The 26,243-nt window shown below is 34.5% G+C and overlaps 1 protein-coding gene across 5 annotated transcripts in view; it reads right to left on the bottom strand.

Moving 5' to 3' along the window:
* Positions 1-2,690: 2,690 nt before the first annotated feature.
* The window catches only part of PKN2 (protein kinase N2), a 130,709-nt gene continuing 107,156 nt past the window's right edge, over positions 2,691-26,243 (bottom strand). For 4 of the 5 annotated variants that reach the window (XM_030324231.2, XM_030324233.1, XM_030324230.1 and 1 more), the window contains 7 exons: positions 21,484-21,660; positions 17,044-17,106; positions 15,785-15,861; positions 9,172-9,314; positions 5,798-5,905; positions 5,345-5,425; positions 2,691-5,259 (listed from right to left, as the gene is read on the bottom strand). In XM_030324231.2, coding sequence (XP_030180091.1) covers positions 5,056-5,259; positions 5,345-5,425; positions 5,798-5,905; positions 9,172-9,314; positions 15,785-15,861; positions 17,044-17,106; positions 21,484-21,660 — 853 coding nt within the window. In that variant the 3' untranslated portion in view covers positions 2,691-5,055. Of the gene's footprint in view, positions 5,260-5,344; positions 5,426-5,797; positions 5,906-6,684; positions 6,727-9,171; positions 9,315-15,784; positions 15,862-17,043; positions 17,107-21,483; positions 21,661-26,243 lie in introns of those variants that run through there. The other variant, XM_030324232.1, reaches the window with a different exon arrangement.

Genomic DNA, 26,243 nt, shown 5'->3' with positions numbered 1-26,243 from the left:
CAGAGTATTTCAGCTCTGATCTTCCCTATCTCAGCTGTTTTACTACTACTGTCTAGAATTTCTGTTGACTTAAAACAAAGAAACAAATCATCTGTTCTACTGAGTTGCATTTATTGTGATTTACCTAAGTGTTTACAATTTTATTTTTTCCTAAGCATTTTTGTGTTTTAGATCACCATTCTGGGATCACTTTCATTTCTTCTTGAAGCACTTCCTTTAGGGTAGGACTCCTTTAAGAGTAAACCCTTTAAAAAATACTTTCATTTGGGGGTACCTGGGTTGCTCAGTTGGTTAAGTATCTGACTTCGGCTCAGGTCATGATCTTGCGGTTCATGGTTTCGAGCCCCGCATCAGGCTCTGTGCTGACAGCTCAGAGCCTGGAGTCTGCTTCAGATTCTGTGTCCCTCTCTCTCCTCCCCTCCCCCGCTTGCACTCTATTTCTCAGAAATAAATAAACGTTAAAAAAAGAAAAACTAAAACACTTTCACTTGCTTTCATTCTTAAACCAATTTCACTTTCTACACAATTCCAGGCTGACATTTGGTTTTTCAATGCTCTGAAGAGAATATTCCACTATTTTCACTGTTAATATTGAAAAGTCAGCTGTTAGTCTTTCTTTTATAGACAATTAGTCCTTTCTCTTTGGGTAGTTTCAAGATGTTGTCTTTGGTGGTCTATAGTTTCACTACAATGGTTCTATGTATACTTTTATTTATATTTATCCTTTATGGAGAATATCCTACCTCCTGGATGATTTTTAATCTCTGGGGGAATTTGCAGCCATTATCTCTGCAAGTACTGCCTCCCTTCCATTCTTTACTCTTGGGTCTCCACTCCATCTTCCATATCTCTTAACCTTCTTTTCATATTTTCCATCTCCTTATCTTTTTATCTATTTGAGATTGATTTTTCAGATATATCATTCAGTTCTCCAGTTGCCTCTTCAGCTGTCTAATGTGTTAACACTTCACTGAGTTTCAAATTTGGTCAGTCACGTATTTCATTTTTGGATTTTAAAAATGTTTGTTAATTTTTTTAAAATTTCATTGTACTTGCTTATCCTGGTAATTTTAGGTATATAAATATTTTGTACATAACTATTTTATATTTTGTATCTGAGAATTTGAATATTTGCAATATTTTGGAGGGGATATAGAAATTTACTATTTTTGTTGGCTGTCATTCAAGGTAGTTTCCCATTTCTCATGTGTTGCGTGACCTTTAACAGTGTATTACTTGATCTTAATTTGTGGAAGTCCTATGTTCCCATTCTGGAGAAACTTTCATTCACAAAGTATTTGATTCTACTGGTAGAAAAACAACGACCTGCAAATCAGAACTTGAGCTCCTCTAGGTGATTTAAACATAGAACAAAAGTCTTACTGCTATTGCAGGGTTTGTTATCTTCATAACGGCATTGCTATAGGAATCCATCCTTGGCAACCTCGCCTCTTCTGAGTGTTTGCATTTCCAAAGCTAGATCCTTGCCATTCTGGCTTTTACCCTTTCCACCTTCCTACTTCTCTGGCCTACTTTGTGGACTCAAGTTCCAATCCCAAACTCTGAGTACTCTCACTCTTGTGCTTGGGCACTCCTCCTTAATTCTTAGGTACTAAAGCTATAGCTTGTCCAGATCCATGCTCAAGTGTGTCTGTTTGTTTTGGGGTGGGAGGTTGCCAGACACCACTCTTACCTTTCATGAGACCAGCAGTGCCTCAAATTATGTGTCTTACTGGCAGTCTTGGGAGCTTCTATTTAGTCACGATACTAGAAGTGGAAATCATGCAAGATTTTTGACACTTTGAAGTTATTTAAGAACTTATCTCTATTTATATATGTATATATTTATATACATATGTTTATAAATACATATATTTATATACATATAAGGCCAATACTTGGAGATACAGCAGATCTCAAAAGATAGCTAGAAAGTAAGAATTTTAATTAAGATTATGATCCATGCTTTGGCATTTGATCCTCTGAGTCTCTCATACTCACCCTTAGTTGCTTTGGAAAGATCAGTAACACCTGTAAAATTTTTGTTAGATTTGAATCTCTAATGCAGCTTTCACCTAGTTAACATATAATGGCAATTTCTACTGTGACCTCAGTTTGTGCTACAGGGATAGCACAGACCTATCTTAAAATATTCCTAATAATTCCTAATATTCCTTAAATATTCCATTTGTAATAGTTGAATAAGAGGACTATATAATGACTAGCATTGTTTTCATTTACCTATTTTCTGAAAGGTCAGGTCCTAAAAATAAAGTAAGTTACCTCAAACAAAAGGATACTACTGGTATCCTGAATTACTGGTGCTTGAATTTTAATGTATACTATTCCTCATTTATTAAGATTTTGATTTTTCTTCAACTTTCTATCCACATTGTCTAGCACACAGAAGGCTATATATATATATATATATATATATATATATATATATATCTCCACTGAATGAAAGATGCTATTGATCTTACAGAGGTAGAATGCAAACTTTCCCCATTACTACCAGTGAGGTGGACAGTTCGCTCTCAGATTTTGCCCTTCCCCAGGACCAAAAACACTTGCAAGAAGGCTAATAAGCAAAGTTAGTCTTTGAGATCTTGAATATAGTAGAGCTAATACACATTTTGACGAACAGAAAGTTTCCAAAAGGAAAAAATACTTAAAACCAAAGTTACAAATTATAATCTATTTATACTTTAATTTGTGCATTTGTGGTAATTTATGACTGCAAAACACTTTTTCCTTAGAATGACATAAAGGCACATTTCATTTCAATGCATAGTGTACCATTCTAAAATATACTAATAATTTCCTTACAAAGTGCTTGAGCAGTCACTTACACATACAGTAATAGCAAAATATATTTACACTCTATAGAGTTTAAAAATTTAAAATCTGACTAAAATATATATATTTTTTAAAAACTACAGAAAATATTAGTGCTTTCTTCAGCTTAATTGTGTGAATATACCCTGCCCTCTAATTTTTTCTTAGTGATTGACTTCAATTAAAAAAAAAAACAAACTTCTGTACACTGTGTAGTTACATAATGCTATGTCAGGTTTTAATGCTAAAAGCCTATTTTAGACATTGCTTTCTATGCATATTTGAGAACCAGGAAAGGTGAGCAGACTGTACCTCAAAAGTATTTAGTGTTTTTTTTTTAATGTGTTAACACTGTGTAAATTAAAGCCAGACAATTAAGCTAAGATCCTCTCCTGTCCTTTAACAAGGAAATTAACTGGCATTTTAAAATCACTTTAAACAACTTATTGCTCCCTCTTTCTATAAGATTTTCTCCCAAAGAATCTTGGGTAATAATAGAATTGGAAGGAAATAAGAATTCTTGGAAAAATTGTAACTGTTCTCAGAGTATACAAAAACATGCCAGCACACCCTAGCAAGGCTGAAGTATTGATAAACTTTCTACAAATCGATGTGCTTTTATGTTTCTCATAGAATTTAAATTTGAACAATTTTTAAGACATGAGATCACTGTGATTAAATGGCTAATTCAGTATGGTTAGTTCACAACTTGTTATTCCTGAGATATGATGACCCTAACATGCTAAGCACAGAATTAAAGATGTTATTATTGAACTAAAGAAAAATAATGCAGTCATACACGAGAGGAAAAGGATGCAAAAACTAACAACAACAAAAAAACCAAAAAACTCCAGGCAAGTGGAAAAGTCATGGCTTGCCAAAACTCTTTCCTCTAAGAGCATTAAAAAAAGCCACAAATGGATCCTCTGAAGAGTTGTAAAAAGTATTGGATCAAATTATTTTTGAGACTTTTGAGGTACAGCTTTAGTGTTATAATAATTTTATAAAATATAGACTGTTTTATCAAAAATATTTATACATTCTGTTACAATATATTGCTTTTGCCCTCAGTAACTGCCAATATAAAATCTGGATCCAGTGGCCTAAAACGTACAAATGCACTTAACGTAAATGCTGGAGTTTGAGGTGTCTGCTTGGCCACTGTACAAAAGTGATGAAGTGGTGAAATTAAATAATAAACCTACAACATAGAATACATTACAACTTGCACATATACATGTTCACAGCATGTATACAACGATAATCCCTATGTTTTAACAGATATAGTTCCCTTCTACAGTAGATACAAGAATAAGATAAACTGGGCTGAAAAATGTACAACGAATATCAAAAAAGGAGTAATTAGTCCACTGATTTTGGAAGAAGGTATGATTGAATATATCGAGTGTCTAGACTTTGGGAATGCATACAGGTAATACAGTATCTTGGTTCAGGCTAATCAGAAGTCCTCATTCTTAAAATTTTAAGTAAATGCTGATGTTTAGTTGTTCCTGTTTGCTTCAGCATGGTTTAATAAACAAAAAATTGTTTGGCAAGTAGCTCTGTTGGAAAGCTATGAGGCTCTGTTACATGGTTGGTAAAGATAAGGCGATAAAAATTTTCTCCTAATAAATATAGAAAATTTATAAAACAAGACATCAATTCATTTTTTTTAAAAAAACAAGCCAAAAAATGTGCACAAACTACCACTACATTTTTTTTGATATTATAGTAATTTCATTAAAAAAATAAGAGCATTTGCCTTATTCGAACAGATTTACTATGTGTGAACAGTAATAGCATCCCAAACCCTTTTTGTAAAATATAGCTAATTGAAGTGAAATGATTAATCTTCCTTCCACTTAAGGCAGGCATAAGGCATAGCGAGGGACCGTGGAAGAGTGGTTTTTTTTTCTTTTTTTTTTTTTTTTAAATAGACTATTGATCCAAAAGTATTCATTTGTGATAGGTTTTCATGGCCGATGTTCATTCTGCTTAAACTCCATGAAACTGTTTCCAGTGCTCAGATTTACGTTGAAAATACATTAAAAGAAGCCACTTTCAAGAAGATTTTACAATAGTACTTTTAAAGAAATCTTCATGTGTTTAAACAAAAAACTCAGAAGCTACTGGTGGCACAGAGAGCAAATGAAGGGTTGCTATTGTTAAGAGGTCTTCTTGTGAGTTAGTTTGCTCGGTTTCACAGTGTCTAGGAACTTAACACCAATCAGCAATGTAGTCAAAATCTCTGAACATTTCTTGCTCCTCTTCTGAAAGTATCCTTGGTTCTCGAGGCGGAGTCAAAATAGGTGCTTCTGAGGTAAATTCATCATCAAAATTACTAACATCTTCTCGTCCTCTAATGGTAGGTACAAATGGCGGCTTTACTTTTTTGTCCATCAGAGCACTCCAATCAATTAGCTGGATTACAAAATATAAAATGACCAGTTTAGTTTCCTACACTTAATTTCTATTTTCACAAAAAATTTTAAACTGTCACGCTTACCCGGAAAAATGGGTGCTTTTTTACATCCTCTGCATCTTTCTCACCAGCTCCAAGTCGCCGCTCAGGATTTCTTCGTAATAGCTAACACAATATAAAATACAAAAGTTAAAATAAAACCAGTGACTTCGTTGATAAAGATTCTCATAACTTGCAAAGATTTAGATGTCTTTTTTGTTATGTGTTGGTCTAAACCATGAAACATCTATGAACTAAAAAACAACTTCTAAAGTTCTAATTGGGTTCTCCCGGGAGGGTGAAGAGTTAAGTCTGGGGAGCCACCCCTGGAGCCAGAGATGTCGTGTCCCCCTCCTCTTTAATTTCCTGTTGCAAACAATAAAGACCTTTTCTGACGTAAAAAGAAAAAAAATAAAAATAAAAAAAAGATAAAGTTCCAACTGGGAAATGTCCTTCAATAAAAGAAATTTAAGCAGTTTATAAACCATTAGCTCTTACCCTTCTCATTATTGATATGGCTTCTGTAGATAAGAATCTTGGATACCTTACTTCATCATTTACAATACTGTCAAAAACTTCCTCTTCATCATCACCAGGAAAGGGAGACTAGAAAAAAAATCTCTGAGTAAGTCAAAATGAATTTCAATACTGTAAAATCTTATCACCTATCCAAAGTACAGACAAGAACCAAGTAGTGAGGAAAACAAACAAAAAACTTACCAAAACACCAAACAAGAAAAGACTGTGAGAAGCCACAAAAGATACACAACAGATCTATTATCCAGAGGATATACCATATACTCTTATTGAAATCTTCATCTTTATTTCACAGACTTTAATAACAAACTTGGTTATATTACACAATATCATTTTTTCACTTAATTTAATTTAATTCCATTCTATTTTATTTAATTCAGTTTTTCATTTATCTGGCCAGACAGTCAATATTTTGAGTGCATACTAGATAGTAAAAATTATTTAGATAATCAACATTTCTCAAGAAGCTCAATCTTGTGGAAAGACAGAAAAAAATGGGTAAAGTAAATATGGTAATAAGTGTCACCATAGAGAGAAGCTCAGAGTTTGTACATCTGAGTTGTACATCTGATATGGATGTACTTTGAATTTCATAGTCAATAGCAAATTAATTAGCAAAACACAATTAGAGATCTGCAGGCATAATGACGGCACTAAGTAGCAGCTGCCAACAAAATTCAAGTCTTAGGGGCATTTCAGTTAGCAGAGTATTATTAAAATGTTGCTCATATTGACAGGAATGACCCTAAGTCATAAAAACATATTTAAATTACATTCAGTATAACAATTTGATGCACAAAATGATAACTCTCAAATATATTGAAATGTTATTATGAAATATGACTTACTATTTCAGAATTTGAGATGACTTAGATTTGGTTGCTTGTTTCCTGTAAAGTATTAATGAATAAGAGCCAAGCAGAAAGCAGTATCAATGGAAAGGGAAGAATCTTTGACTTGAGGAATCTATGAAAATGAATTTAGAATCCAACCTCCTAAAGCTGAGCTGCCAATCTTATTGCTCATATGTAAGGAAATTTCACACTTTTCACTTACTGAAACCTTAGTTTGTTCATTTACACACTCAAAATGAATAAATCAAATAGATAAATGAAGTAACTATGTGAGATAATATCATTTCTTTCTGGGATTGAGATAGCAACAAATTAGAGAAAAATTCCTTTTCACAAGAATTCTCAATGAGAATTTCAAGTGGTAATACAAAACACTTTTGTCTATTTGATCAATTTTGTATTTAAAAAATGTCACTTTATAAATCCCTGAAGAGTGACGATATACCCACATATTCATTAAGATGTTAAAGTTCCTTGTTTCTGCAAATAGATTATAAATTAACAGGATGAACAATGGAATGCTAACAAGTATGTTTTAAACAGATATAAAAAGAATTCAATAGTCTGTTCAGATGTCAAGAGTGCAACTCCAATATCTAAGTTTACTTAAAATTTCTCTGATGCTTCAATTCTCATTTGGCACCAGGAAGGGGGATCTGGTCCTTCCAGTCCTCAAAACCCATACAAACACAAATACACATTTGAAAATGCATGATATATCCAGTGAATTTTCAAATCTTTGTAATAATACAGTAATTAGACATAAACTTCAGCCAAACCTGACTTTTATCACAGTTAAAAGTTATTGCTAAAATTTTACCAATGTTAAACTGGTAAATTTAAAACTATCAAGTACTGATGAGTTTTAAGTTTAGTTCTTTTCCCAACTACCCTCTTACAAAGGTGCTAAAGAGCAAGGAAACTGCAATAAACAATTGTGAAGGAATAGCTGGATCCACTGTCTTTTATATCCTAGTAATTAACAGGTTAATCAATTAGAAGCTCTTTTTAAAAATACAGAACAGGAGCTTCTTCATTTGCTCATTGCCAAGTTTTCCCGTCACTGTAGAAGAGGAAGCAGAATCAACTGGATCTTAATTCTGTAGTATTCTGCAATAAATTCACATTTTTTGCCTGTCAGAGCTAATATGGAGAGTCAATTTTAAGCAAGCATGTAATTTTTGGTAACCTAATTAAATCTCATACATAAATGAATACATTAAAAAAACCCAAAGCAACAAAACTATTACTTTGAAAAAAGGTGTGGGGTGGGGGGAAGTTCAAGTAGGTCAGAGCTTACAGAAACAACTATTATGAGTACTTCTTCTTCTTTTTTTTTTTTTATTATGAGTACTTCTGGCATTCTTAGAAAGCAAAGACCACTGTGGATTAGGGATAAAATACATCTTTCCATCTTAAAACACTGTATAGCAGCTTTTCTAGATAGAGGTAGAAATTTTACTAAATCACTGGTCTTAAGAATAGAAATAAGGTTAGGTGGATTCCATACCCCGAGGTAACAAAGCATAATGGTTTAGGGATAGGAAACCAGAGAGCCAGAGTTAAAAATCGCAGCTCCACCATATGAGAACTCTGTGACTTTAAGCAAGTTATTAACTTCTTTGTGTTTCCACTTACACACCTGAAAATGGGCCTAAGACTAGTACTGAGCTCATTAAAGGCTGCTGAAAATTAAATGAGCTAATATTTATAAAGCAAATAGGATAGTGCCTGGCACATGGTAAACATTTTAATTAGCTACTTCTTTTCCTCCTTTCCTAAATATCCACTCCAATATAACATACCAAAGTGGCTGTCATTTGGATGGACTAAAATACTTTATTTATATGAAATAAGTGCCATTATATGACAATACAGGGTAAAACTTTAGACATTTCTGACATTCAATAATTTGGTCAATCATTTATTCAGCTACTAATTTATTCATGCCTAGAATGTACAAGGAAGGTTTTTGGTACTGGGAAAACTGCAAAACAGTGAACCAAACTCATTTTTTTTTCATCCCAAGATCATCCCAAGATCAAACTGTAAGCAGTTTTCAGTTACTTGTCTAAATATTTACCCTTTCCCAAGTCCAATTCATTTTGACCAATGCATTTATTTTGACCAATGTATAACTGACTTTTTGTTACAGGTATAGAGTACATTCTTTTCATTAGTCTTTCTGTTATTCCCTATGAAATGATCAATTATATATGACCATGTCTTAAATTCATAAAACACAAATAACTACAGCATACTGAAATATAAGGTATGATTTTCAAAGTTCTATAGATAATATAAAAACCTAAAAAACACAGTGAAGGTAATATAGAATTTCAGGCAATTACTAGTATATTATAAATGTGTATAAGTATGTGTAACTTAAGCTCCACTTATGCAGGAAACATATTAAGTCATTTCTAAATGACATATTTTGTTCTTTCCTAATTTCTCTCTCATCTATTTTGTACTGCTTACCTCACCAACGAGCATCTCATATATAAGAACACCAAGGCCCCACCAGTCTACAGCCCTTGTATAGGATGTTTCTGTTAACACTTCTGGGGCAAGAAATTCAGGAGTGCCACAAAATGTGCTTGTTCTATCTCCATATCCCATTCCTGAAAAGGTAAAATTTAAGCATTTGTTAGCAAAGAAAAAAGTCTAGACCAACAGATAAAAAATTAGACGATATCCTTAGGAAGCAAAATTAAAGTTTCATTTGTGCATGGTGACCAAACTTAAGATATACCAGACTTCTACAGAAAATGTTAAGGACTGGTACAGAGAAAACTGTGCAACAGTAACTCTATTATTTAATTAATGGGTAAAAATAAAGAAGTGCAATTTTCACACTTCATTTTATTTATTTTCTCTGTCATCACAAATGATGCTAAGAAGTTACAAGAAAAAAATTGATTCTGAGCTTCAATTTTTATCATCTTTTCAATTCAATCTTTAAAATATTTTATCTGGTTCATTATAAAAAATAACATTTAGTTTGGAGAATACCAAAATGCAAACCCTTGGATAAGCAAGAGTTAACCACCAAAACAACCTTGAAGAAGAAAAAACAAAACTGGAGGTATCACAATCCCAGATTTTAAGTTATACTACAAAGCTATAGTAATCAAAGCAGTATGGTACTGGCACAAAAACAGACACATATATCAATGAACAGGATAGAAAGCCCAGAAACAAACCCACAATTATACGGTCAATTATTCTTTGACAAAAGAGGCAAGAATATGCAATGGGAAAAAGTCTCTTCAACAAATGGTGTTGAGAAAATCAGACAGCTACATGCAAAAGAATGCAACTAGACCACTTTCTTATACCGTACATGAAAATAAACTCAAAATGGATTAAGGACCTACATGTGAGACCTAAAATCATAAAGATCCTAGAAGAGACCAATTTCTCTGGAATTGGTAGTGGCAACATCTTTCTAGATATTTCTCCTGAGACAAGGGAAATAAAGCAAAAGTAAACTATTGGGACTACGTTGAAATAAAAACTTGTGCAAAGTAAACAATAAACCCAACTAAAAGCCTACTGAATGGGAGAAGATATTTGCAAATGACATATCCGATAAAGGGTTAGCATCCAAAATATATAAAGAACTGATACAACTCAATACCAAAAAACCCCACAAATAATCCAGTTAAAAAATAGGCAGAAGATATGAACAGACATTTCTCCAAAGAAGACATCCAGATGGCCAAAAGACACACTCAATATCATTCATCATCAGGGAAATGCAAACCAAAACTATAATAACATATCACCTCACACCTGTCAGAATGGCTAAAATCAAAGCCACAAGAAACAATTATTAATGAGGATGTGGAGAAAAAGGAACCCTCTTGTGCACTATTGGTGGGAATGCAAACTGGTGCAGTCACTATGGAAAACAGTATGGAGGTTCCTCAAAAAATGAAAAATAGAACTACCTTATGATCCAGTAATCACACTACTGAGTATTTACCCAAAGAATACAAAAACACGAATTTGAAACCATATATGCACCCCTCTGTTTACAGGAGCATTATTTACAATAGCCATAATATGGAAGCAGCCCAAGCACCCGTCAGTAGATGAATGAAGACTATGTGGCATGCATATGCATATATATATATATATACATATACATATACATACACACATATACACACACACATACAATGCAATATTACTCAACCATTAAAAAGAATGAGAAATGTTTCCATTTGCAACAACATGAAGGGAACTAGAGAGTATAATGCTAAGTGAAATGAGTTAGAGAAAGACAAATACCGTATGATTTCATGCACAAGTAGAATTTAAGAAACAAATGAACAAAGGGGGAAAGAAAGAGAGATAAACCAAGAAAGAGACTCTTAACTATAGAGAACAAATTGATGGTTACCAGAGTTGTGTGGAGAGGGTGGAGGGGATGGGTGAAATAGGTGATGGGATTAAAGAGTACACTTATTGTAATGAGCACTGGATAATGTAAAGAATTGCTGAATCACTATATTGTACACCTGAAACTAACATGACACTATATGTTAACTATGCCAGAATTAAAATTAAAAACTTAATAAAATAAAAAAGGAGTTAACAATGGTGCCATATACACATACAGTATTAATCTTTTAACTAGTTCACAAATTTATATTTCTTATAATTTAGTTTAGTAAATTTTGTTTAGTTCATAATTTTAATTTTGTTTATCATAACTTAGTAATATATTAATCAAATACACATTCTACATATTGAATATGTCTCAATATATTCTAAAGTGTTAAAAGCTCCTTATAAACATCATCTTAGGAAAGAATTTGAAAGAAAAGCTCTCAATTCTAAAGTATACATTTACAATGACTGAAAATCTCAAATGAACTTGGGAGTCTATGGACCAAGATTTGAAGAGCATAATTAAATACCTTAGCACAGAAGGGTGGAAAATTTGTTTTTGCAAAATTTCTTTAACATTGTCACACTTTTTTTTTCTTCAATAAAATATTATTTTTAAAAAGAGCTGATACAGTATCTACATAGGTTCTACAGGAACCTTTTACGTGACTTGGCCAAGATTAAAAAAATGTTAATTAAGACCAAAATAGAACTAGTATTTCTTTTTTTTTTTTAATATATATGAAATTTATTGACAAATTGGTTTCCATACAACACCCAGTGCTCATCCCAAAAGGTGCCCTCCTCAATACCCATCACCCACCCGCCCCTCCCTCCCACCCCCCATCAACCCTCAGTTTGTTCTCAGTTTTTAAGAGTCTCTTATGCTTTGGCTCTCTCCCACTCTAACCTCTTTTTTTTTTTTTTTCCCTTCCCCTCCCCCATGGGTTCCTGTTAAGTTTCTCAGGATCCACATAAGAGTGAAACCATATGGTATCTGTCTTTCTCTGTATGGCTTATTTCACTTAGCATTACACTCTCCAGTTCCATCCACGTTGCTACAAAAGGCCATATTTCATTTTTTCTCATTGCCACGTAGTATTCCATTGTGTATATAAACCACAATTTCTTTATCCATTCATCAGTTGATGGACATTTAGGCTCTTTCCATAATTTGGCTATTGTTGAGAGTGCTGCTATAAACATTGGGGTACAAGTGCCCCTATGCATCAGTACTCCTGTATCCCTTGGGTAAATTCCTAGCAGTGCTATTGCTGGGTCATAGGGTAGGTCTATTTTTAATTTTCTGAGGAACCTCCACACTGCTTTCCAGAGCGGCTGCACCAATTTGCATTCCCACCAACAGTGCAAGAGGGTTCCCGTTTCTCCACATCCTCTCCAGCATCTATAGTCTCCTGATTTGTTCATTTTGGCCACTCTGACTGGCGTGAGGTGATACCTGAGTGTGGTTTTGATTTGTATTTCCCTGATAAGGAGCGACGCTGAACATCTTTTCATGTGCCTGTTGGCCATCTGGATGTCTTCTTTAGAGAAGTGTCTATTCATGTTTTCTGCCCATTTCTTCACTGGGTTATTTGTTTTTCGGGTGTGGAGTTTGGTGAGCTCTTTATAGATTTTAGATACTAGCCCTTTGTCCGATATGTCATTTGCAAATATCTTTTCCCATTCCGTTGGTTGCCTTTTCATTTTGTTGGTTGTTTCCTTTGCTGTGCAGAAGCTTTTTATCTTCATAAGGTCCCAGTAATTCACTTTTGCTTTTAATTCCCTTGCCTTTGGGGATGTGTCGAGTAAGAGATTGCTACGGCTGAGGTCAGAGAGGTCTTTTCCTGCTTTCTCCTCTAAGGTTTTGATGGTTTCCTGTCTCACATTTAGGTCCTTTATCCATTTTGAGTTTATTTTTGTAAATGGTGTGAGAAAGTGGTCTAGTTTCAACCTTCTGCATGTTGCTGTCCAGTTCTCCCAGCACCATTTGTTAAAGAGGCTGTCTTTTTTCCATTGGATGTTCTTTCCTGCTTTGTCAAAGATGAGTTGGCCATACGTTTGTGGGTCTAGTTCTGGGGTTTCTATTCTATTCCATTGGTCTGTGTGTCTGTTTTTGTGCCAAGAACTAGTATTTCTTGATTTTTATTTTATGCTTTGATAAAAACTAGAGGAGATTACAAACTCCCTATTTTCAGGATAAAACTACCCTTAATTTTTTGTTTCGTTTATAGTAGTAGTAGTAGTATGAAATCTGTCACATTTTAGTGTAGTATATATGTCAACTGCAGTAGTTATCATATTTCATTCATTCTGGTAAATTTTCTTATCCTGATATTTTTATTGTCATTTCTTTCTTTCTTTTTTTTTTTTTTTGAGAGAGAGAGAGAGAGAGAGAGAGAGAGAGAGAGAAAGAGAGAACACATGAGAAGCAGGAGGAGAAAGAATCTTAAGCAGGCTCCACAAGCACAGAGTCTTATGTGGGCCTTAATCTCATGACCGTGAGATCATGACTTGAGCTGAAAGTGAGTTGGTTGCTCAAAGCGAATGAGTCATGCAGCACCCTTGTCCTGGTATTTTTTTTTTTTTTTAAACATTTATTCATTTTTGAGAGTGAGAGAGAGCGTGAGCGGGGAAAGGGCAGAGAGAGAGGGAGACACAGAATCCGAAGGAGGCTCCAGGCTCTGAGCTGTCAGCACAGGGCCCAACTCGGGGCTTGAACTCATGGACTGCGAGATAATGACCCGAGCCAAAGGCAGATGCCCAACCAACTGAGCCACCCAGGCGCCCCTGTCCTGGTATTTTTAAAAAAAGGTGAAAGTAGGCCCAGTTGGCTAGGACTTCAAATTGGTTAAACTCCAAGGAAGGAGTTAACAACAGGCTCTTAAGAGTCAGAAAAGTCTGGGTTTAAATTCCTGCTTTGCCACTAGTTAGAAAGCTTAGAAAAGCTGTCTAACCTCAAAGGCTAGTTTCCTCATCTATATGCTGGGGGTTAACGCTACTACCTACCGTCACAAGACTATTAGAAATTAAAGGAGATCATGCATATGAAGAATTTGGTAAATTTCTTGGCAATTATTAAGTGCTCAAAAAATGTTATTAGCACCTACATGGCAGGTTGATTTGCTGGACAGAGAATCTAGAGACAGGAAAGTTGAAGACGCCATTAGTTTTTCAAAACAAGATGACAGCTGGCAGTAGTAGAGGGGAAATGAAAAATTTAAGAAATATTAAGGAGGTAAATGTCAGCACATTTTGGTCATTAACTTGATGTGGAAAGAGAACAGAGTCCAAGATGATACTACATTTTCAAATAGGGAGACTGTGAGAAGATTGTGGCACCATCAACTATGAACTGGACTACCTGAAGAAAAGAACCTATTTTTGGTTGTATAATGTTGGAGGTACCTATGCATTTTTCAACCAAAGCTGTCTAGTAGACAGTTGAATATTTATGTTAGGAAAGGAATAATAGATTTTGGAATCATTAACCTATTATTTATAGTTAAAAACTAGCAATGATGAACAACAGGCTAAGGACAAACTGAGGAACAAAGGCATTTAAATCAACGGTGTTTAATACAGGAAAGTCCAAAAAGAGGAAAAAAAGTATTACTGAATTCAAATTAAGAGGCTGGTGGATAACTGATGGTGATATATTTACAAAGTTCACTCATTTATTCATCCAGCTGCTTATTAATTGAATATTCACTGAATACTTAAGATGTGCCAAGCACTATACTCTACTGTGCTACGAAAACAAAGCCGAGAAACAAGAAGCTTGTGCAAAAGGGGGAACACAATGTTCATTACAATGCAATGTAATGAATTAAATGTCAAGATAACAGTAACTACTATATGTTACACACTGTGTCACATATATCCAATTCTTGAAATACTCTTAAACAAGAAGCACGATATTGATTTTATATTTGAGGAAACAGACTCAATGAGATTCAAAGTAACTCATCCAAAGACACAGCAAGTAAGTGGCAAAGCCAGGGTTCAAACCTAGGACTGTATGGAGCCTAAACCTACAGTCTTTATACTTAAGCCACCTCTGATTCATATTTCCCCAGTTTACTTATTTACTTTTGAATATATAGACAAGATTCTGAGATATATGCATATTTTCTTCCTATTTAAAAATGTTAGAAGTTTTAAGAAGCTGGACAGAAGTCATCAGGCCTATGTAATTTACTTTGTACAGTCCCAGCAAAGTAAAAAAAAATTGGTGGCCTAACCAATGCTTTCTCAGAGTAGTGACAGAATTTTATTTATTTATTTTTTTAGAAAGAGAAAGAGGGAGAGAGAGAGAGACAGAGAGGGCATGCGCACGTGTGTGGGGGAGAGTCAAGAGGGATAGGGAGAGAGAATCTCAAGCAGGCACCATGCATAGCGTGGAGCATGGGAGATCATGACTTGAGCCGAAATTAAGAGTCGGACACTTAACCGACTGAGCCACTCAGGCGCCCCCATACAAAGAGGATCTTAGGTTTTACATTATGATTTCTGAAAACCTACCCTATTCATAACCACAGAATTCTTAATAATGTGATAATCAGATTACATAATGTCTTAACAAAGAATAAAGTTAAAAATACATTTTGCTTTCCATAGACAAAGTTGAAAAATACCAAAGTACAAAGGAATAGTAATCCATTAGAAAAGGAACTTTAAAATATCCAATTACCTTCTTTGCAAAGACCAAAATCAGCAATTTTCACAAAGCCCTCTGTATCTAGCAATAAGTTATCCAATTTCAAATCTCTGTTCAGGATAAAAAAAAAAATGCAAAATGAAAAAAAATCAATAAAATCAGTAGATAACGTAGGATAAAAATAATTTCAACAGGAGCTGTACTTTTTTTTTTTTTTTTTTTTACTAAAAATGAGTTTTTCATGTTATGATTTGAGATTTAAATATATTACAAATGTTCACTTTTCTTCCTTTTTATTACTCTACGTAATATAATTTCTGAATAATTTTCTCCACTATACAGAAAAGAATGTTTTTTAAAAGGAATGTTTTATCTATTTAAATATGTATTTTAAAGCGTGGAAGGAGTTCAAGTATTTTTAACTTTGGTTTTATTAATTTGTTATTTGTGATAGTCTGACTTGGACTAAGTTTGAAGTTCTTCTACACACCATCTGTAAGAAAAGACTGTCAAGGTATCAAGAGGGCAGTTTTAACCAGCCTTATTCTAAGAGAATAATGCGAAATAAAGAGAAAGCTATCACTGACCAAAACTGATTAAATCAAAAATTGATTAAAAATTAAGTTAAAAATATTTTATCCTTTGAGAGTAAAACAGGGCCATGAGGAAACCCTCACCTTGGATATATTGTTAGAAGTTTGAATACACTGATGTTTATGGTCTCCTTACTAGCCTTCCTGAATTTGTCTAGTCTAGAGCAATGCTATTCAAAGTGTGGTCCATTGCTTGGCTGCTGGGCTATAATTTGTTGCTAGTCTGCAACTTGATAAGGAGCTTATATTAGTACATAAGGCAACTGTGTCACCAAGTACAGTGTTTAGTTGACAGCAAGACTTAAGGAAGCAGGGTGATGTTTTATACTCTGGTACACGCTACTTATTTTATCATGGACAAATTCTGAGTAGTATTGGTATATCAAAGTTTTCTGCAGTGGCTCAGTTGGATGTAAAATATTCACCAGAATGAATATTGTTAGTGAATTTTGTTATCAGAGCTCAACTTATAATTTGACTATTTTAATTAGGTAATGGGCAGAAGAATAGGAACAAAGAGGTTCATCACATAATTATTGTGTAACTATTTCTTTCAAAATTGGAGTTTAAAATTTTAGAGGTCACTTATCATTTGAAAGAGAAAATTAAAAAGCTGGTTAAACACAAAATATCCTTAATTATTTTTAATTCAAATTCACACCAAAATAAGCCATTAGAAAGCATCAAAACTTTACTCACCTATAAACAATTTTGTGTTCATGTAAATACTGCAACCCAAGAACTACACATGCAGCATAAAATCTGTTTGAAGAAATAAAAAGATGTTCAATAAATTCCGCTGCTGTTGAATCCCAGTTTATAACTTTATGCTCCAAAGCAGAATTCTGTAGTAAACTAACTTCACAAGTATTTATTTAGTCCCTACTATATGCCAGACACAGTAAGACATGTCCTAACAATCAGGGATGAAATTAAAAACTAAGAAAAATACAATGTCTACAATGGGAGCCATTAACTTTGCCTGTCGCTAAAGTCCTCAGAGTAGACATTGGATCTGGAAAAATACAATTTACCATAAGGGCAGAAGGACAGTGTAAAAGGCAGAACTCTCAGGGGGGAAATACAGGGCATTCCCTAGGATGGAAAGCAACAGAGTTGTAAAAGGCACCTGTGGTAACCAATAACAAGTTTTTTGTGGCTCAAGTAAAGAATGGGGAAGAAGTGGGAGACAAGGCTGAAAGGACAGCCTGGAGTCAAGTTGTGAAGGACCCTAAGTGCCATATTACGGATACTGAAATTTCTATTTTTAGCGGTAGAGAATCACACCATTTAGGTCAGAGCAGAACGATCACATTTATGTTAGATTTTTCTGAGGGTAGTATGAAGGCTGGAGTAGAAGTAGGTAGATACCCAGAGGAAAAACAAACAGATGAGGCTACTGTGGTAGCACAGATGGGAGACCATGAGAACCTCCAAGGTAGTGGCAACAAAGAGAGTAAAGAGATGGGTTCAAAAGAAACTTTAAAAGTAGCACAAGACTGGTGTCTCCCTAGCAGCAGAGGATGAGGGAGAGGGAAAAACTTAAGATGACTCTTAATATTTCCTTAGTGTAAAGAGTAATAGGTAAAGAGACAGAGAAATAGCCAAAGTTTTGTGGGGAAAATGAGGTTGACTTAGGTTGACTTTGAATGGTCTTGGGGCAGGTGAAGAAATTGGGTAAATGGGTTTGGATCTTAGGCAAACTTGAGTCCAGCTAGAATATTAACTCTTGAGGAATAGGGCCATCAGGGTCTTTTGCAGTATTTATCCTAAATGTTTAGAATAATGCCTGAAACATGGCAGGCTTACTAAATGAGAAGGGAGGTAATAAATACATGAATTTAAAAATGCAGATGTGTTTTCAGTGCAGAATAGTCTATAAGGAAACACTTAGGAGAATCAGGTTTTAATTTTGCAAGTAATACATAGGTATTTTCTCTATCAAGTACACATAATACCTCTGGCCCCAAAGCACAATACTTCATTCATCCATCTATCCATCTCACCCCAGTGCCACTACCATCTATAGAGATAACTAACTACTCTTATTGGTTTGGTGAATGTTCTTCGAACTCTTAGAATGCACACGTAGATAATTTAGCTATGTCATGTGTTCCCTTATTTAACAAAAAATGGGACCATAATTTGAAAAAATTTTAAAGTGCAAGTATTTAGAAATATTTAATTATATATTAGATCTTACATAATTATTTGTTGAAAGTTTAAAGAATTTAGCTCAAGTCCCATTCAAACAGATATTATTCTAAAATTGCTTATTTTTATACATAAGATTTGGTTACCTAATTTTGGTAACAAAATATTATAACAATTATAAAAATACCTTGATTTCTCTTTTATTTCATTTTTTGTAAACAAATCACCCTAATGACACCCAACAAATAATGAGTATATTGTTTCAAATATATATTTCACTAAATGCTTACTATGCTATGTGTCAGGTATATGTTACATATTTTCACTTATTAGCTTATTTAATCTTCAAATCAAAGCTTTAAATCTTTTACAGAAACATAATGAAGCTTTCAGAGAGAGTAACTACTCTGTCTAAAGGTACAAAGCTAGGAAACAAACTATTTTTGATACCACAGTCTCAGTCAATAAAAATTCACTGATCACCTAGTATGTGCAACCACACTTCCAGGTGTTGCACTAATATACAGAACAGACATCCTCCTCCCTTTTAATGAGGGGAGATAGACAATAAAAAGATAAAAAATAAATAGATGATATCAGGTAGAAATAAAGTGCTATGGAGATAACAGAAAACAGCGTTAAGACTTATCTGATTTGGACATTAGTGATGTAGTGGTATTTTAGATAGGGTACTCAGGAAAGGATTTCAAAAAAATAACATTTGAGGTGACATCTGATCTAATCCAATGGGATCTAATCAGAGGGAGGTACTTCAAATTTGAAGTACAGCAATGTAGCATTTTATTCTTTATATTTTAATGTTTATTTGAGAGAGAGACACACACACAAAATGAGTGGGGAGGGGCAGAGAGAGAGGGAGACAGAGAATCTGAAGCAGACTCCAGGCTCTAAGCTGTTAGCACAGAGCCCTACGTGGGGCTCGAATTCACAAACTGTGAGATCATGACCTTAGCTGAAGTTGAATGCCCAACCAAGCCACGGAGGTGCCTCTATTTTTTTTTTTTAAGTTTATTTACTTTGAGAGGGAGAGAGAGAGAGAGGGAGAGAGACAGAGAGAGAGGGAGAGGGAGAGAGAGAGAGGGAAAGAGCGAGCGAGCGAGCATGCACTATCAGTGTGCAGCCAGACACAAGGCTCAATCTCAGAAACCATGAGATCATGAACTGAGCTGAAACCAAGAGTCAAACACTCAACCGACTGAGACACCCAGGTGCTCTGGAATTTTATTCTTGTATTTCATTGGGCTTAACTGTTTCATCTGTACATGATTTGTATTCTCAGCAAAACCAAAAGTTCCTTAAAGGAGAACTGTATTTTAAATTTCTTTAAAAAGGGGGGGTACATATCAAAACAAAAACAAATTCCCATGTGCAGGCGGGACAGGCTAGGCATAGTCCAGATGCTCTGGTTTTAATTTTTAAATATTCAGGAAATGCCTTTTACTTTCTGGCTTCTGTCTCCATTTTGAAAGTTTCACTAACCATCAGAAATAATCTATTTCTTCCTTTTTTTTTTTTTTTTTAATGTTTATTACTTATTTTTGAGAGACAGAACGAGCATGCAAAAGCAGGGGAGGGGCAGAGAGAAAGGGAGACACAGAATCTGAAGCAGGCTCCAGGCTCTGAGCTGTCAGCAAGAAGCTTGATGCAGGGCTTGAACCCACAAGCCAGGAGATCATGACCTGAGCCGAAGTTGGACGCTTAACTGAGCCACCCAGGCACCCCAAGAAATAGATTTCTTAACTATAGGGAACTGATGGTTACCAGAGGGGGAGGTGAATGGGAGGATGGACTAAATAAGTGATGGGGATTAAAGAGTGCACTTATGATGAGTACCAGGCATGAAATTGGTGAAATCACTATATTGTGCACCTGAAACTAATATAACACTGTATGTTAACTAACTGGAATTCAATAAAATAAAACCTTTTAAAGAAAATGACTTCCTGTCTTTTGGCTTGAACAACTGGTACTGCCTTTTATTAAGGAGAAGATTAGAAGAGTAGCAGGTTTGGGACAAGTGGGTAAGGTTGGGGGAAATAGGAAAAATCAGAAATTCAGTCTGCAAAGAGAAATACTTATTAGTCATATGAAGGGAAAAGTCAAGTTGGTGCTGAATGTTATTAGAGTTGGAAGTTTAGGGAAGAGGTCAGGGCTGGAGATACAAAGTTGGTAAACATCAGCATACAGAGTGTGGCTATTCAGAGCACTTTCCTAAGATCAAATCTCAGCTTCACCATTTAAGAGCGATAAAACTGGGATAACAGTAAGGGGAAAATATATACACATCTATATTTAATCTCAAACATTTCCAATTACTTATTTTTATGCATTTGAAGAAGCACAACCTTCATATAATAGCAAATTAAAAAACTACAAAAATACAGTGAAAAGTCTGCATATTTCTATACCTTTCATTGGAAGCTATATGCATATGAATTTCTTTTATATTCTTTCAGAGATATCTTAAGCACGTGCAAGCAAAGACTTAATACACATTATTACCCTTTAAAATGCAAAAACAAATATTTCATACAAATACTTGATAAAGACTCTTTTATATTATGTTTTTTCACTTAACAATGTACTTTGAGTATAGTTAAGTATTTAAAGCCATAGTTCTAAAAAAAAGTAAAATAAATAAATAAATAAATAAAGCCATGGTTCTAGATGGCATTTCCCAGAAGAAAATATAATAGAGATAAAGAAGGTATTTTACTAAAATGAACCTAAACTGTTCGTCTAAATTATCAAGTGTGATTTAGGGTAATCCATAAAATTTTCAACATGAACAAAGTAAAAGAGATACATTTATATGTAGCAGAGAGGTAAATAAGTAGAGTTCTAATATTCTTTGCAGAAATCTATTTTCCATTTGGAAAGAAAAAAGAAACTGAGAGACCTTTTCTCCTTCCTAGCAAAAAATCTGTCATGAAAAACTCAGAGAAATGTCCAAAGCATACTCACACAGCTCTTGGTTCAGAAAAGACATCAGTATGAATGTGCATCATTAGGTCCCCACCGGCAGCATATTCCATTACAAAGCAAACATGCTCTTTGGTTTGGAAACATGCAAAAAGGTTCACCAAAAAGGGATGTCTTACACTATTCACAGTTTCAAAAATTCTTTTTTCACACATCAGGCTGTAAGAGAAAACATTTAAAAATCAATAGGTTTTTCAAAAAAAGTTCTGGTTGGAGGTAACATTCTTTAAAAAAATTACTGAACTCTAAAATAAGCAAAGTTCTTACCTATTAGAACTTTAAAACCATAAAATATGCCTTAGTTTTGCTATAAATGCTTTGAAAAATTTGGTCTATTTGATATATAAAACTTCAACTGAAATATATTAATGAAAACTCAGGGTGCCTTGGTGGCTCAGTTGGTTAAGCGTCAGACTCTTGATTTTCGGCTCAGGTGATGATCTCATGGTTTGTGAGTTCAAGCCCCAAATAGGCTTCTGCACTGACAGTGCAGAGCCTTCTTGGGATTCTCTCTCCCTCTGCCCTCCCATGCTCACGCTCTTCCTCTCAAAATAAAAAAAGGAAAAAAGAAATATATTAATGGAAACTAAAATATATGATTAGAATGACATAAAGATTAGAGTTGACAACGATAGCATCAGAGTAGCACATACAGGGCTATTGGTTATAGTTAATTAAAAAAAGGCTTATTTAGGGGTGATTTTATTGGGAATTGGTGAGAGAATATACTGACCTAAAGAATTAATTTAAAAAATATAAAATTTGTGGTGAAGGTAATTTCCAGGACAGTATTTATAATTCATAAGCTATAGTATTCAAATATTTTTTCAAATAATATATGAAGTTAAAAGGTAAAGATATGATGCATAGAATTTTAATTTACAAGGCTGACTAGAAAATAAAGAGGTACATTGAGAATTCTATTAATTAACATGCTTCAAGGAAGCTCCTTGAGAATGATCTAATTTGTAAAATCTATAGCAATCACAGGTTTTGCCTTTGTAGCAGCTTGTGACTCTTACAAGCTTCTACAAAGAACAATGATCAAACTTACAGACCCTGGAACATCAATTTTGCCTACATAGCAAAAAATACCTTTCTCCCTTTCCTTGAAAATATTTAGTAAATCAACCTGACTTTAGAACTCAAAATAGAAGAAAACCAGGTCAAATATTATTCAAATACAAGTTGGAATTAACTTATTAATATACATTTTATTAACAATTAGATTATGTGTTTTTTTTTTTTAATGTTTGTTTATTTTTGAGAGAGAGATAGCATGTAGAGAGGGAGGTGCAGAGAGAGGAAGAGAATGGTAGAGGATCCGAAGCAGGCTCTGTGCTGACAGCAGAGAGCCCAACGTGGGACTCAAACTCAGGAACTGCGAGATCATGATCTGAGCCGAAGTCGGATGCTTAGCTGGCTGAGCCACCCAGGAGACCCTATATTTATGTTTCCAATTAAAATAGGCACTTTTCTGACCTTAGTGTTTTTAAAAAGTATTAATAATGCTTTTATTTTTAAATTAAAACATTTCTTAGATTTTTGTTACTGTTGCTAATTTCAAAACACCAAACTTTAGCTAATGTTAAGAGGGAGGTAGATCCATTCTTCTTTCTTTTGGGTCTTTTAAGAAGGAGTTATTTAAAATTTTTTTCTTTAACGTTTATTTTTGAGACAGAGAGACAAAGCATGAACGGGGGAGGGTCAGAGAGAGGGAGACACAGAATCTGAAACAGGCTCCAGGCTCTGAGCTGTCAGCACAGAGCCCGACGCGGGGCTCGAACTCATGACCGCGAGATCATGACCTGAGCCGAAGTCGGACGCTTAAGCGACTGAGCCACCCAGGCGCCCCAAGAAGGAGTTATTTTAAAAAGGTAATTTTAAAGATAAGTATTTATTTGTGTATCCAGACTACATTGCTAGGAAAAAAAAATTAAATAGAATTTTGAAAACATTTAAGAGTATACCTGTTGTGTAGAAGGAGCATGGAATTTAAAAAAAAAATTTTTTTAACTTTTTTTTTTTTTTTTTTTTTTTTTTGAGACAGGGAGAGACAGAGCATGAACAGGGGAGGGTCAGAGAGAGGGAGACACAGAATCTGAAACAGGCTCCAGGCTCTGAGCTGTCAGCACAGAGCCCGACGCGGGGCTCGAACTCACGGACCGCAAGATCATGACCTGAGCCAAAGTCGGCCGCTTAACCGACTGAGCCACCCAGGCACCCCTGTGTTTGTTTGATTTGAGACAGAGAGAGAGACATAGTATGAGCAGGGGAGGGGTAGAGAGAGAGGGAGACAGAGAATCTGAAGCAGGCTCCAGGCTCTGAGCTGTCAGCACAGAGCCCAACATGGGGCTCGAACTCACAAGCTATGAGATCATGACCTGAGCCGAAGTGGGACACTCAACTGACTGAGCCACCTGGGTGCCCCGAAGGAGCATGGAATTTTTAGTGCTATGTTAATATAGTTGTCTTCTGGATTATGAATTGAAACATCTGTTCAGTTTTAAATACTGGCAGTAAATCCAGCTATTATGAAATAGTGTTTAAACTCCATTTAATAAGGTCACATTCTAGACAAACTCTTACCTTCTGATTTCACACAATCTGTTTATAATTTTATACATACTCAGAAACAGGAAACACCACTACAATTGTTTTAAAGCTTTAGGCTTATGTCTACATATATTTGGCAAGGTTTCTAAATGTTATTACAAATTAAGTCATTATTAGAAATAAACTCATAAAAGGCTTTTAAAAAGTTAATAGCTTTGATTTTCATCACCACCAAAATTTATCGGAAAATAATGTCCAACTGGGATCTAAGACTGATAAGATGGCTTCTAAACTAACAGATTCACAAAATCAACCTAAATTTTGGGCACTGTAGATAAAATATTCAGACAAAATAAAAACAAAATGACAAGATGTTTGGGCTCAAGTAGATGGCAAACACTGTCTCTTCATTGTCTATATGGTTAATATTTATGGGTGAATCACTAATTCTTATGTGTATTAGGTATTAGGTTAGACCTGTGCTGAACATGTAAATGATATAAAAGATTGAGAACTGTTGATCAGAATGCCTCCTAAATGGCTTTAATGCTATTCACAGGAATGCTTTGATGAGGACCAGCAATACTGATGAAGACTGGATACATGTCTCAGACTCTTAAAGGAGGCAGGCTTTTTATAGACCAAAATTGTCACAATAATTTAAAGCATTTTACAGCACACCAAAAAGTTACGCTGTTAAGAGTTAACTTTTCCTAGCCTTATCTGAATTGTATACTTCCTTTAAAAGTTCATGAAACAACTCAACCTTATTCAAAACTTCAAACTTTATTCCTTCTATCCAGAACATTTCCCTCTAAATTGTCATTTAACTTTTCTCCATATTCCCAAGTATCTTCCATCAGCCAAGGAAGAACACAAATCCAACTCTTTTATAAGGTCTGACCTAAATCCATCAGCACCCCATGATGTTCCCCTTTGAGCTGTTACTGTCTGTACTGTTTATTTTAAACTAAGCATATCTAGCCTCTTTTATTTACATAACTAATGCACTTATGTCTTATTTTCCTAAGTGATTAGTTTCATCCTAACATTTTTTGTGTACTTCCTTATGTACACAAAGTACACTACTTTATGAAATGTTCTAGAAACTTAAAAACTTGTATAAATAGTTATTTTGGTCACTGGAAAACAGCATTGTTAATAAAGCTAAGATCTTAGGATTGAATCATATTTATATATAAATTTTTAAATATAAAGGTACATATATATGTTTAGCTGTGCTTTTGTTCTATGACTGCAAAATGGTATTTCCAGCTCTATTCTGTTGTCTTGAAATATGAACTGGTAAGAAAAGGAAGCTGAGTGAGGAGGTACTACAGGGACACAAATTTATCATTCTTACTCAGGACTGGGCATAAATGAGACTCACAGAGAATGTTCTGTGAATGGTAGGTGGAGAATATAATCTTTGTACATGAATTACATTACTTTGGAGTTAGCCTATAATTTTCATTTTAAAAAGAGGTTGATTTGGAATTTTCTATGATCTATTTTTAAAAAAAGAAGGCAGTTTTTGAAGTAAAATAATGAAATCCAGACTAGAGAAAGAAAACATCAAAAGAAAAACTGTCATTAAGTAGCATCAAATATTTTGGAAACATCAATTTAAAAAAAAAAAGTCAGTAAGATGTAATAAGATTGAATTCTATGGATCTATTAAAAGGATGAATTGGGAAGTGAATATGAAGGATTCTGTTTATTAGTTAAATTTGAGTTGTTTACTATTCAGAATTACAAGTTATAAATATGTATTACTTTTCAAAATATGTTGATTTTTTAATTTTCTAAGTTATTTCTTCTTGCCTTTATCTGTTTTTTTTTTTTTTTTTTTTGGGAGAGAGACAGAGAGAGCAAGAGCGTGAGAGCAGGGGAGAGGGACAGAGTGAGAGGGAGAGACAAAATCTTAAGCAGGTATCACGCCAGCGTGGAGGCCGAAGCAGGGCTCGGTGAGATCTGATGTGAGCCGAAATCAAGAGTCAAATGCTTAGCTGACTGAGCCAGCTAGGTGCCCTAATTGCTCCTTTTTGCTGCCTTCCTCAAATTTCTATCGAGATTTTCCATTTCTCTGTTTGTATACCTACTGGAGGTTATTTTACTTCCATGTTGTAGAATATATGGATTTATAACTGAAGTTGGGTAAGGATCACTCCTCAACTTTTCAACAA

Source organism: Lynx canadensis, chromosome C1 (genome assembly GCF_007474595.2).
Source record: "Lynx canadensis isolate LIC74 chromosome C1, mLynCan4.pri.v2, whole genome shotgun sequence".
NCBI lineage: Eukaryota > Metazoa > Chordata > Mammalia > Carnivora > Felidae > Lynx > Lynx canadensis.
Note: the sequence above shows the minus strand (reverse complement) of the source record. Positions and strands in the feature narration are given on the sequence as shown.